This window comes from Bos grunniens, chromosome 2 (genome assembly GCF_055505025.1).
Source record: "Bos grunniens cultivar Pamir isolate PY7600 chromosome 2, Bosgru_T2T1.0, whole genome shotgun sequence".
Classification (NCBI taxonomy): Eukaryota; Metazoa; Chordata; class Mammalia; order Artiodactyla; family Bovidae; genus Bos; species Bos grunniens.
Window position 1 is genome coordinate 24,836,900 of NC_141166.1, and position 14,301 is coordinate 24,851,200.

The 14,301-nt window shown below is 44.7% G+C and overlaps 1 protein-coding gene across 2 annotated transcripts in view; it reads left to right on the forward strand.

The window, feature by feature from the left end:
• Nucleotides 1-579: 579 nt before the first annotated feature.
• The window catches only part of AP1S3 (adaptor related protein complex 1 subunit sigma 3), a 67,084-nt gene continuing 53,362 nt past the window's right edge, over nucleotides 580-14,301 (forward strand). The window contains exon 1 of one of the 2 annotated variants that reach the window (XM_086365797.1): nucleotides 580-936. In XM_086365797.1, coding sequence (XP_086221923.1) covers nucleotides 643-936 — 294 coding nt within the window. In that variant the 5' untranslated portion in view covers nucleotides 580-642. The remainder of the gene's footprint in view (nucleotides 937-14,301) is intronic. The other variant, XM_086365807.1, reaches the window with a different exon arrangement.

Below are 14,301 nucleotides of genomic sequence, written 5' to 3' on the forward strand. Positions count from 1 at the left end.
TAACGCCCCAGGTGGCAACTCCAGGCTTAAGAAAAACCAAGGGGAGAAGAAGAAAGATTAGGAAGTCCACGCCGGAGTCTTAGGAGAAAGTTCTTAAAATCGGGTCTGCTTAAAATGACCTATGTTCTTGGATTGTACACACACATACACACACATACGAAGAAAAAAAACAACTCGGTGGCAAGAGATCGCTTCTGGTTCCGGCTCTACCAAATGCTTCCTCCCTTACGTGGTTCAGGAGAAGACAACCAGTGACACTTCCCGCCGCAAGTGTCTGGGGAAATCTCTTAGCCAGGTCTGATCAACGTTTGCGGAATGAATGAAATCACATTCACGGCGCGGGTGAATCAAAAGAGTAGTTTCTTTCGCGCTCCCCGCGCAGGGTTCCTCAGTGCGGAACCCGCAGAGCCCTTGGTGCTCCGCGCACCGCAGGTCGGGCCGGATGCCGAGGTCTGCGCGCAGGTGTATTCGCACCTAGGGCCGCCCGCGCGGCGCGGAGCGGGGCGGAGCCAGCTGAGGCGGGGCGGGGCCATCGGAGGCGGGGCGGGGCCATCGGAGGCGAGGTGGGGCGGGAGGAGAGAGGAGAAAGAAGGGAGTCGGGAAACTGGGAGGAGAGGGGAGGAGAAAGGAGGGTGAGAAGTGATGAGGAAAGGGGAAGAGCCGGAGGAGGGAGAGGAGGAGGGGAAGGAGGGAGGTGCGGCGGGTTGGGGGAGGAAGTGCGGTAGGGAGGGAGCAGGAGGAGCGGGAGGGGAGGGAGAGCTGCGGCGGGGGGCGGAGTCTGCAAACTTTCGCTTCGAGGGCATTGTGGGAAGCAGCCATGGTCTGATGTGGGCGCCTCACCTGTCAGCCGTGCCGGCTCCAGCGCTCGCGTCTCGCCCTCGCGTCCCCCGCGCTCGTCCCTCGCCGGCCGGGGACGGCGGCGGCCCGGCCACCATGGTGAGTGCGGGAGAGCTGGGCGGCGGCGCGGACCCCAGCGGGTGTGTGCGGGCGCCCTCCCCAAGCACCTGCCGCGCCGGGCCGGGCTAAGGGAGCAGCCCGGTCGCGCCGCGCGGTCCCCCACCCCGCCATCCCGACCCTGGCCCGGGACACCAGGGACTCCAGCTCGGGTCCCTCGCGGCCACGGGGCGCCGCTGCTTCATTCATTCGACCGTTTTTGCTGAGCGCTTAGTCTGTGCCAGGCGCGGTGCCAGGCGGCGGAGACGTCGTGGGGACCCGGTGGAGCCCTGGCTGTTGGCGGCTTATCTTCTAGGAGGAGGATGTGGAAGGAGGGAGATGAGTAATAGACCAGTAAAATCGAGATAACTTCCGAGAGTAAGTGCTGTGAAGTCTCAAGTACAACCGGATGCAGGGATGGAGAGGCAGCTATAAAAGAGGGGCAGGAAGCGAAGGCCTCCTTGAGGAGGTGACATCTGAGCTGTTGGAAGTCCTAGGGGGGCATTGCAGGTAGTGGGAGCAGAGAGAGCAAAGGCCAGAGAGGAGGAACCCTTGCTTCTAGTGGGACAGGTAGTCAGGTACCAGATAAGACATCCTCATAAGCCCAGTTAAGGAGTTTGGATTTTATTCCAACCGAGTGGAAGGGGACCAGTGATCCAGGTGAGAGACCTGGTTGCAGTTGATGGAAGCAATAGCTTCAAGCACCTCTTGATCTTGCCTTCTGTCAGGGTAGTTTTTTTTTTTTTTTTTTTTGAGTATGCAGTGGCCTGAACAGCACTGAGTTCCACTTCCCCAGGTGAGCTCACTTCCCAAATCAAAGGAGGAACAAAAGTGACCACACTCTGCACTTGAGTACCCGCTGCAGGTGGAGCAGGAAGGCCCCGAGGGTTACAAAAGTTGATGGACAAGGAGGGCAGCGGAGTGCTGAGCTCCTGGTCCAGAAGATCACAGATGGTGGTTTCTAGGTTTGGCTGCATAGACTGGAGGTGCTATTGTTGTTTGTTGAGGGTTCCTTGTAAATACAGCATGGTGCAAAAAGGAACCTGTAAATAATGGAGCAACTCTCCTGGCTTGCTCAGGTTTCCCAAGGAACACAGTGACGTATGTGCAGCACACTGCATCGTTTGCCTCATGAAGAATGGAATGAGGCCCTGGAGTTTGTGATCTGCAAAAATCTTCCATCCAGAAAGCTGGTACAAGTTCTGGACAACACTTACAGTGGAGTTTTATTTTTTCTTGCTGGTGTCAATGATGAGTTGATCAAAAATGTGCAGTTTCCCTAGTTTTTCATCAGACCTTGCCCAATGGGAGATATTGATGTTTTTGAGTACTTGTGATAACCAACTCTACCTTCTACCTTCATGATCTCAGTTCTTGCAACAAGCAACCAAATGAAAGTATTATGCTCTTTGCATTTTACCTGCTCTGGCCTGTCCCAGCAACATGGCCTTGGATCATGCCTTGACCTCTCTATGCCAGTTTGCTCATTTATAAAGTAGAGATAATAACTGATTCTAACTCATAAGGCAGTGGTTCTCAAAGTTTGGTCTGGGTACACTTAGGAGTCCCCAAGGTTTTTTAGAGTCCAGAAGGCCAAAACTCTTTTCATAATAACACAAAGGTATTATTTACCTTTTACACGTTCATTCCTACATTAGTATACATGATGTTTTCTCAAGGTTAACCTGACCTGGGAGAGTGCAGCAGAGTGAATGCAAAAGCAGTAGACCAGTCCAGCTGTCTTCTATTGAGCCAGACTTTAAGGAAATTTGCCAAAATGTAAAACAATGCCAATCTCCCCTTTTTTTTTCCTTTGGAAAATATTGTTACTGTTCATATAAGAGTTTCTGTTAATGTGTAACAGGTTGATTATAGTTTTTAAGTGAATTAATAAGTATCTAAATTTTTTCTGTACTTAAATTCACAATACAGTAAACATCAATACAACTTAAACAAAAAGTCTTTGGGGCTGAATTTTAAAAAATATATATATATATACATGTTTTGCTTTGTTGTTTCATTTAATTAATACCTTATTTTTATTATTTGGGGCTGAGTTTTTAAGAGTGAAAAGAGTCCCAGGCAGGTTCTGTGCATGAATGCAAGTGAAAGCTGGTAGACCAGCTTTGCCCATTGTAAGTGCTCAGTGACTGTCACTTCTATCTTTTATTACTGTCATGTGGCAGAGAAGCATAAGTGGCCCTCCCCTTTGCCCAGCATCTCTAGGCTTTTTAGTGAGGATTGCTTTGTTTTTCTTCTGCTTCGTTCCTGACTCTTGCTGCTAGGAAACTGGAAGATGCCAACATCATCCCGCTGGTACCTACACACAGAAAATGGTCCTTGGTTCCACTGGGCCAGTGATCTAGATTTCAAGGGCAGAAGTTTCATACACTTTGCATCTAGGGGCAGTGCTTATAGGTGGGTAGTTCTGTTTGCATCAACTTTGTACTTTTGCACCCTGCCTTTGTTTTAGAAATCTCTATCTTGGGAAATACAGCTAGGGTTATTGTGTTTTCAGAGATCCCCACTGGCTGTGAGCCCAGTGCACTTAAACACTTAACTGGGGAGAATTTACTATTGCATGGTTGCCAGTGTTGACGGAAGAAGGAGGATTTTAAAACTTTGCTCCTTTATGTATTTGTTTTCCCTTGGACAGAGGAGCCTGATGGGCTATCGTCCATGGGGTCACAAAGAGTTGGACATGACTTAGACCACCACCATCACCAAGCAGATATCAGTGAGGATTTACAGGGTGAAGTTTGAAAGGCTTTGGGAACACCCTTAATAAAAATGCATGTGGACTTTGTTTTATGTAGTCATCATGCTTCTGAAAAGTTGAGGTGACTTTTAACATCACATTGTGAACAAAATTGGGAAATTACCCATTGAAAGAATCTCGTGGTGACCCTTTTTGAAACATCAGTAAGCACCTTCTTGTGTTGCAATTCCAATTCTCATAATATATGTTATTATCTAAAGTAAAATAGACTTATGTTAAAAAAAAGTCAAGGATTTTTTTATGTGATTTTGTTCTTTGACTTGAGAGAGATACCTTCCCAAACTGAACTGTAAAGTTATTCCTTTATCAGAATTCATGTTTGAATCAGCATAAGTCCTTCCTTTTCCTAAATAGGGTAATTCCAAGCTTCCATGTGCATCATAATCTCGTTGTATTACAGAGAAATGGGAACAGTGAAAAGGAGTTGCCAAGAGTAAGGGTGGAGATATCTAACTCTGAACCTGGAGACCCTGCTGTGAGTCCCCCTCCCTACCCGATGTATCATTTTTATTGTCTCAGGTTTAAATAAATTGTAACTAGCATGTATTGTTGTTTTGGTTGGTGGTACATATCTACAATGGAATATTTCTCAGCCACTAAAAGGAATGAAATTACATCATTTCATTCCTTTGGCATGGACCAACGGCATATACATTCCATGGAATTCTCCAGGCCAGAATACTGGACTGGGTAGCCTTTCCCTTCTCCAGGAGATCTTCCCAACCTAGGGATTGAACCCAGGTCTCCTGCATTGCAGGCAGATTCTTTACCAGCTGAGCCACAAGGGAAGCCCAAGAATACTGGATGGGTAGCCTGTCCCTTCTCCAGGGGATCTTCCCAACCCAGGAATTGAACTGAGGTCTCCTGCATTGCAGGTGGATTCTTTACCAACTGACCGATGACGGAAGCCATAGCTTTACAACACTGTAAAGCAACTATCAGTTTAGTTCAGTTGCTCAGTCGTATCCTACTCTTTGTGACCTTGTAGACTGCAGCACGCCAGGCTTCCCTGTCCATCACCAACTCCCAGAGCTTGCTCAAACTCATGTCTATCGAGTTGGTGATGCCATACAACCATCTCATCCTCTGTCATCCCCTTCTCCTCCTGCCTTCAGTCTTTCCCAGCATCAGGGTCTTTTCCAAGGAGTCAGGTCTTTGCATCAGGTGGCCAAAGTATTGGAGTTTCAGCTTCAGCATCAGTCCTTCCAGTGAATATTCAGGACTGATTTCCTTTAGGATTGACTGGTTGGATCTCCTTGCAGTCCAAGGGACTCTCAAGAGTCTTCTCCAACACCACAGTTCAAAAGCATTCTTCAGTGCTCAGCTTTCTTTATAGTCCAACTCTCACATCCATACATGACTACTGGAAAAACCATAGCTTTGACTAGACGGACCTTTGTCAGCAAAGTAATGTCTCTGCATTTTAATATACTCGCTAGGTTTGTCATACCTTTTCTTCCAAGGAGCAAGCACCTTCTAATTTCATGGCTGCAGTCACCATCTGCAGTGATTTTGGAGCCCAAGAAAATAAAGTCTCTCACTGTTTCCATTGTTTCCCCATCTGTTTGCCCTGAAGTGATGGGACCAGATGCCATGATCTTTGTTTTTTGAATGTTATAATGTTTGAGTTATAAACCAACTTTTTCACTTTCCTCTTTCACTTGCATCAAGAGGCTCTTTAGTTTTTCTTCACTTTCTGCCGTAAGAGTGGTGTCATCTGCATATCTGAGGTTATTGATATTTCTCCCAGCAATCTTGATTCTAGCCTGTGCTTCCTCCAGCCCGGCATTTCTCAAGATGTACTCTGAATATAAGTTAAATAAACAGGGTGACAATATACAGCCTTGATGTACTCCTTTCCGGATTTGGAACCAGTCTATTGTTCCATGTCGGGTTCTAACTGTTGCTTCTTGACCTGCATACAGATTTCTCAGGAGGCAGGTCAGGTGGTCTTGTATTCCCATCTCTTGAAGAATTTTCCACAGTTTGTTGTGATCCACACAGTCAAAGGTTTTGGCGTAGTCAATAAAGCAGAGGTAGATGTTTTTCTGATATTCTCTTGCTTTTTCTATGATCCAGCAGATGTTGGCAATTTGATCTCTGGTTCCGCTGCCTTTTCTAAATCCAGCTTGAATATCTGGAAGTTCAGGGTTCATATACTTTTGAAGCCTGGCTTGGAGAATTTTGAGCATTACTTTGCCAGCATGTGAGATGAGTGCAATTGTGCGGTATTTGCGCATTCTTTGGTGTTGCCTTTCTTTAGGATTGGAGTGAAAATTGACCTTTTCCAGTCCTGTGGCCACTGCTGAGTTTTCCAAATTTGCTAGCATATTGAGTGCAGCACTTTCACAGCATCATCTTTTAGGATTTGTAATAGCTTAACTGGAATTCCATCACCTCCAGTAGCTTTGTTTGTAGTGATGCTTCCTAAGGCCCACTTGACTTCGCATTCTAGAATGTCTGGCTCTAGGTGAGTGATCACACCATTGTGGTTATCTGGGTATGAAGATCTTTTTTGTGTAGTTCTTCTGTGGATTCTTGCCACCTTTTCTTAATATCTTCTGCTTCTGCTAGGTCCATACAAAAAAAAAGGCAAAAAAAAAAAGCTTTTTACATCTAAAGAAAATTCCAATTTGAAGGTGAGGAAGCCTCTTAACAGTAATGACTACACTCCTCTGAGTGTGATCTGACTGCTGGCAAGTACCTACTGTGGGTAGAGGGCTTGGGAATAGACACTCTGTGATGTTCTGTTCTCCCAAGAGGGTTCATCTACAATAGGCCCTTCTCATGTGTCTCCCAGCAACACCAATGAGACTTGTATTTACCCCTCACTGGGATTGTTACTTCTGAATTCCCATGACTGGTTTTGTGACAAATACTGTCAACAGCTTACAATTTTTGTGTGGTATTTTATTAAAAACAGAGGGAAGGAAATGGTCAGCTGATTGTGTATTTGCCGCAAATACACAGCTGCTTTTAACATCTGTCCTTTCAGGTTCCATGAATTATTTTATTACAGATTAAGACATAAGGATAAAATAACCCCTAACACAAGTAAAGAAACCTCCTGTGGAAACTTCCCTGGCGGTCCAGTGGTTATAACCCTGTGCTCCCTGTGCTGGGGAAATAGGTTCAATATCTGGTTGGGTAACTAAGATCCTACATGGAAATAAAAAAAATAAAAAAAAAAAAGAAGCCTCCTGAGTCCTCAAAGATTAGCATTCCTTGACATCTCTATAAATCGTTCCTTCAATTTTATTTTCTTGTTACTACGCAGAGATTCTCCCAGTGAGCTGAGGCTTCCCTGAGGTTCCTTCTTTCCTGGAGTCTATCTTTGCGTCTCTGACAGTCTCCCTTTCTGGTGTATCTAGTTTTACTCTGATGGAATTCTTTCCCCAGGAGAAATTCCCTTTCCATGGTGTGAAGTCCCCCAAATCCTGTGATGTTAAAGAATGCACACAGAGATCAGAGGCAGACGCCCCTAAAATCCTCTCTGAAGTGTACTGAGCTGTCTTGCCAGCATTCTGAGTAGCTAGAGAAAATGAACTTCTTGCTAACATGGAATAACTTAAGAATTTTAACAGTGGAAAGGGGGTACTGAAAATTGTTTCGATTAGAAATGAAATGCGGCTGACCATTATGAGGAAGCTGGCCTTCAAAAAATCTCCCACAAAGTCCAAAGTCTGAAAACTTCCCAACAGGAAGAACTGGGTTCTAGCTCTCTCTAAATGGTTTTTGAAAACTGCCTGGGGAAAAAGAATATGACCACTCATGAGTCCCTCAGTGTGATAGAGTATAGACCTGTATTATATTCAGTCGAGAACACAGGCGTGTGGGATTCTGTGTTTTATGTCCTTGTATCTTCTCTAGCAGGGCTTCTGGGCTGGTAAGAATGGTGGGTGTGTGGCAAGGTTCAGCGGGCAGTGAGATGCTCCAGGAGTCTTCCTTCCATGCAGGGCCTATTGAGGAACTAAAGTCACATGTGGTCTGCAAACTGTGGTGCGTCTGCCCTTTGTATAACCACCCTTGTCAAGGGGGGGACTTCTAGAGATAAAAACAATCCATCCAGCTCATTGTAGATTAAAAGATTTTTTTTTTTTTGCATTAAAACATCAATGTATTTGGGTCCAAGATACAAAATTCACATAAACTTTAAAAATAAAACCCTAAGAAATAGCTTGTTTCTGACTAGTTTGTTGTTGTTCAGTCACTAAGTCATGTCTGACTCCTTACAACCTCATGAACTGCAGCTTGCTAGGCTACCCTGTCGTTCACTATCTCCTGGAGTTTGCTCAAACTCATGTCTGCTGAGTTGATGGTGTTATCTAAGGATTTCATTCTCTGCTTCCCCCTTCTCCTCCTCTCCTTAGTCTTTCCCTGAATCAGGATCTTTTCCAATGATGAGTCAGCTCTTTGCATCAGGTGGCCAGAGTATTGAAGCTTCAGTTGCTTAAGGCTAACCCTCCAGGTCTCACACACCTACCTGCCTTTTCTGCTATTACAGTTATTTGGGAAGAGAAATTTGAGACAGTGTTCTAAGGCAGATGTCTGAAACATCTTTTCTGTAAAGGGCCAGACTGTAAGTATTTCAGGCTTTCTGGGCCCTATATAGTCTCTGTCCCTATTACCCAGCCCTTCTGTTGCAGAGTGAAAGCAGCCATGGACAAGAGGCAAATGGCTTTGATTGTGTTTTAATAAAGCTTTATTTACCAAAGCAGGTGGGAGAGCCAGAATTGGCCTGGAGGCTGTGGTTTGATCTGTAGACTCATGTCCTACCTCAGGTTCCATTAATTCACTCATGTGTGTAGTTTCCCTTTTTGGGACTGCACTGCAAGACGTGCAGAACTTCCCCAACCAGGGATTGAACTCGTGTACTCTGCCTTGGAAGCACAGAGTCTTAATTACTGGACCACCAAGAAAGTTCATTCATGTGTATATTTGACAAATATATTGAACACCTGCCCTACGACAAGCAATGTTTCAGGCAGGACTAGCTATGTAATTTTTGGTGTGTGTGTGCGTGCCAATTCACTCATTCTTGTCTGACTCTTTGTGGCCCTTTGGTCTGTAGCCCACCAGATTCCTCTGTCCTTGGGGATTCTCCATGCCAGAATACTGGAGTGGGTTGCCATGCTCTTCGCCAAGGGATCTTCCTGACCCAGGGATCAACCCTGCATCTCATGTCTCCTGCTTTGGCAGGCAGGTTCTTTACCACTGGCGCCACTTGGGAAGCCCGTAATTTGTGGCACTCAGTGAAAAATGAAAATGTGGGAGCCCTTGTTCAGAATTTATTGGAAATTTCAAGATGATGTCTGCAGAGCATTAAATCAAGGATGGTGCCTTTGTGAACCTATGGCCCCAGTGTCCACAGAAACCAGCCCTGGATCTGGGCCACAGAAGTTCTATTGAATAACCCGGAAACTCTCCTGGAGGCCACTTTCTGGGTAGGGTGGTGGGTGAGGGGAGTTCTGTAAGCTTTTTTAATATATATTTTATATCAAGCACACAGAAGAGAGTTATACTCCCAAAGCATTTGTTCGTCATCATCTCATTTTTACTTCGTGAAAGTTGTAGGTGTTTCCCAGGCAGGTGGCGCAGGGACCCTAGCAGTGTTGGTTTTGGTGGCTCCGTCACATCCTGCCACCCTGTCCCTTCTTGTCCTGAGGTGGTGGGGCCGTTCGTCCAGCTGCCTCACACTGCGCTTGGTCACTTCCTGTACACGTTCCGGCTGGATGGAGAGTTCAGAGCCATATCTGTGCCCCCGCATCTGCTGTAGATTAAATCCTCAGGTTAGTGCTTCTACTACTGATGTCACGTTTGCATGCCCGTGGAGCCCTGGGCGCAGGATGCCATGTCTTCTCTAGCCCCTCCCAGTTCTGCCTGATTGTTAGGTGTAGTGTCACTTGTCAGCTTAGATCCTGTACATTATTTCCCCATTTGTGTGAAATCAGGACACACATATGCCTACATACAAATAGCAAACTTCCAGAAGAGTATGCTAGAGACACTGATTGTTTTGGGGAAGAACTTTTAGCATCTGGTGTTGAAAAAGATTCCCTTTTTATTGTGTTCTGTTAGATCCTTTAGTTTTTTTATATTTGAATGTAATACCTTTTAAATTATATGAAATGTGACTTCAAAAATATTTCCATTTATATTACTTCTTCAGCAAAACTCTATTTTTCCCTGTGTTTTATAACTTCTTAAGCTTGGGTGTGTCTGGAATTGGGATGGAAGCAGAATAAGTTTCCTTAAAATACACACACATGGACACAGATGCATATACACACACATACATGTACACACACATGCGTGCACACACCCAGACACTTTGTTCTTTTCTCTTTAAGTTGGGCTCTTGGCCAGGCTTCCAGGAGCCCTCTTTTTACCTTGCATTTGAAGGAGCATTGAGAATAGCTGAGGGGAAAAAAAGTGATCCAGCTTTCTCACTGAAATGACTCTGAAAGCTTCTGGTAATAAGATAAAATATTTCCAGTCACTTCAGCAGACGGAAGCATTAAAGCACAGATATGTTTGTCTGATGGTCTTGGGTTGGCCTTGGTGGAACGTTCTAGCAAGATTGAGAAGTCTTGTCTCTGAAAGAGTCAGGAAGGATTAGTCAAGGCTGGAACCAGATTCAGATGATCAGGGGATAGTTCAGCCCCCAGTTTTAGTGTCTGCTGCCCATTCACAGCTTCCCTTGGCTTCCTTAAATATCAGGGCAGCAACTTTTCCTTATGCAGGTGAAGCTGCTTTAGGCCTGAAATAGATAAACGTTCAAGTGTCAGAACTTCCTTGGGCTTATATACATGTTGAGCTACACGTTCCTGTGGGGGTGACATGCATACAGCGTTTCAGGAAGGCTGTCTGCATTCAGTTCTGAAGGCAGGTATGGGACATGGGTGTGATGTGGTTGGAGGAGAATGTGCTGAGGCACCCAGCCTTGGGCCCGTGTGTGCAGGCTTCGTAATCTGGGTTGCTGTGCTCTTTGCTGTTGTAACTGGGCCCACTTCCTAAATTTCCCTGAAGATTGAGTGAGCCAGTCCAATCCTGGCACACATTCCATCAGTGGTAACCAGGATATTTTTAAAAGAAATAGGAAAAAGCTAAGGAAACACTTAAAAATAGATTGCAGAGACTGGGGAGGTGGGAGAAGGTAAGGGCTGTGCGTGTGCGCGTGCTCAGTCACTTCAGTCATGTCCGACTCTTTGCACCCCTATGGACAGTAGCCTGCCCTGGCCCTCTGTCTGTGGGATTCTCCAGGCAAGAATACTGGCTACTGGAGTGGGTTGCCATACCCTTCTCCAGGGGATCTTCCTGATCCAGGGATTGGACTTGCGTCTGTTATGTCTCCTGCATTGGCAGGCAGGTTCTTTACCACTAGCACCATCTGGGAACCCTTGAAGGTAAGAGTCACTGTACAATGATATCATGTTAAAAATGTGGTTCTAAACTCAGTGTAGGACTTCCCTGGTGGTCCAGTGGTTAAGACTCTGCCTTTCAATGCAAGGGACGAAGGTTCGATTCCTGGTCAGGGAACTAAGCCTGCATGCCACAGCTACTGAGATGGCACTCCACAACCAGAGAGAAGCCCATGTACCACAACTAAGACTCGACACCACCAAAAATAAGTAAATAAAAAACAAACAAACAAAAACTCAGTGTATGTGTCTCAAATAAGTACTTGCCCTCAGTTTCTTTGTAAGAAGACAAGTTCTCGATTCTAAGTGCCCTGAGTATGAGTCCTACCTTTATAAGTGTGTTTGGCCTCAAGGTTTGGATACCTTAAGAATTCAGAAAATCTAGCCTGTGTTGACAATCTTTGCCAAAACTAAAGGGAAAGAGGGAGGCTTGACTGTATAACAAAGCAGGTCTGTCTCTCAGATTGAACCCAAACTTTCACAAAATTTGATGGTTGTACCATCTCTTAAATTTTGTTCACAACTGTCCACATGATTGTCAAGGTAGAAAGGCCCTGGGGACAGACTTTTAATGAGTGCTGAGTAGGCTGCAGCAGGAAGAAAAAAGATGGTCCTTAATAAACGTTTAAGTGGTCATTACCAGGCAGGGCGCTGAGTTTAGCATAATGATAGCCTTCTGAACAAAGTTGTTCCTGACCACAAAAAAATTCACATTAAGCAAGATCAAATAAGCATCACTATGAAATATGAATAGGGTCCCAAGTTGTTAATGTTTCATTCAACTTCAAAGTCATATTGAAAATTGCTTGGACGTTCTCCTCCCTGTTCCTAGGATCTTTTTTCTCCTTGAATGATTTGAAACAGAACCAAAGGCCTGTCTGCCTATCCGAGAGACTTCAGGAGAGAATCTAATTAGGAACATATTGACTGTAAGACAAAATTTAACTACTGATAGGTATTGTTGATAGACGCTAAGTTGATTACTCTGTCAAGAGGAAATGATAAATGAGAAAAGAATACATGAATCACTTTTCAGAGTTTTTTTTTTCCTTCTTCGTCTGTTAATCCTTGTGTTCTTAACTGGGGAGGTTATTAGAAAAGAAAACCCCGCCAGTATCTGTTTCTTGATTCCAAGAAACTTGTGGTGTTGGGAAGAAATTTCTTGCGTGCATAGCAAACCTAGATGAGTATGCTGCTGCTGCTGCTGCTGCTAAGTCGCTTCAGTCATGTCTGACTCTGTGCGACCCCAGAGACGGCAGCCCACCAGGCTCCCCTGTCCCTGGGATTCTCCAGGCAAGAACACTGGAGTGGGTTGCCATGTCCTTCTCCGATCCATGAAAGTGAAAAGTGAAAGTGAAGTCGCTCAGCCGTGTCCGACTCCCAGCGACCCCATGGACTGCAGCCTACCAGGCCCCTCTGTCCATGGGATTTGCCAGGCAAAAGTACTGGAGTGGGTTGCCATTGCCTTCTCCGAAATGAGTATGGGAATATATAATTAAGCTCTGAAGTATGTCATTCAGATTACATAATTGCTGCAGGAATTCTGTGGAGGAGGACAGGGGAGGGGCTCATGGGAGAGACAGGTGTGGGGCTGAGGCTGGAAAAGCAGGTGACCCTGCCATTAGCTTTTCAGGAAGACTGCATATCTGGTATATATGTGAGTGGGAAAGGGTTAATAAGGAGACAACACAGAAAGGTAGTATTAGGAAATTGAAGTCCTGGAGGAGGGCTTGCTGAAGGTCTGCCACAACAAACTGGTTTCTTATTGATTGTCCCATCTCTAACTCTGCCCTCTAGTCACCCCTGCTAAGAAATTCTTTATCCAGTATTATCAGAATGTATCCAGTATTATCAGAATGACGTTTCTCATGTAGGGACTTTCCAGAAAATGAAAATGGATGAACTTTTTATTTTAGAGTTGAAAAAAATATCTTCCTTAAGTGTTTAAGGAAATGGGTCAAAAGTAGCTTGAGGCTTGTCCAGAGTCAGGAGGAACCTCACTTCACTTAACTGCATGGTTTTGGAGGTGACTTGCCTTCTTAGCAGACAAGAAACAATGTTACTGAAGTTGCAAGTGTGTTGCAAGGGATGTGTGTGTATGTATTAATATTTTGTCTCTGAATGGGCTAGTGTCCTTGTGTATCTCTAAGAAACCATCTGCTGTTACTTTTCTTCATTACTTTAATGAATGTTTTGAAAATGAAAGCTTATTTTCTTTAACTTTTTATTTTGTATTGGAGTATAGCCTATGAACAATGTTGTGATAGTTTCAAATGAACAGAGAAGGGACTCAGCCATACATATACATGTATCCACTCTCCCCCAAACTCCCCTTCCATCCAAGCTGCTGCATAACTTTGATTAGAGTTCCATGTGCTATACCGTAGGTCCTTGTTAGTTATTCATTTTAAATATAGCAGCATAAATTTGTCAATCAGCAATATGTGAACCATGAACTTCCTGATGTTCAAGCTGGTTTTAGAAAAGGCAGAGGAACCAGAGATCAAATTGCCAACATCCACTGGATTGTAGAAAAAGCAAGAGAGTTCCAGAAAAACATCTATTTCTGCTTTATTGACTATGCCAAAGCCTTTGACTGTGTGGATCACAATAAACTGTGGAAAATTCTGAAAGAGATGGGAATACCAGACCACCTGATCTGCCTCTTGAGAAATTTGTATGCAGGTCAGGAAGCAACAGTTAGAACTGGACATGGAACAATAGACTGGTTCCAAACAGGAAAAGGAGTACGTCAAGGCTGTATATTGTCACCCTGTTTATTTAACTTATATGCAGAGTACATCATGAGAAATGCTGGACTGGAAGAAACACAAGCTGGAATCAAGATTGCCGGGAGAGATATCAGTAACCTCAGATATGCAGATGACACCACCCTTATGGCAGAAAGTGAAGAGGAACTCAAAAGCCTCTTGATGAAAGTGAAAGTGGAGAGTGAAAAAGTTGGCTTAAAACTCAACATTCAGAAAATGAAGATCATGGCATCTGGTCCCACCACTTCATGGGAAATAGATGGGGAAACAGTGTCAGACTTTATTTTTTTTGGCTCCAAAATCACTGCAGATGGTGACTGCAGCCATGAAATTAAAAGATGCTTACTCCTTGGAAGGAAAGTTATGACCAACCTAGATAGCATATTCAAAAGCAGAG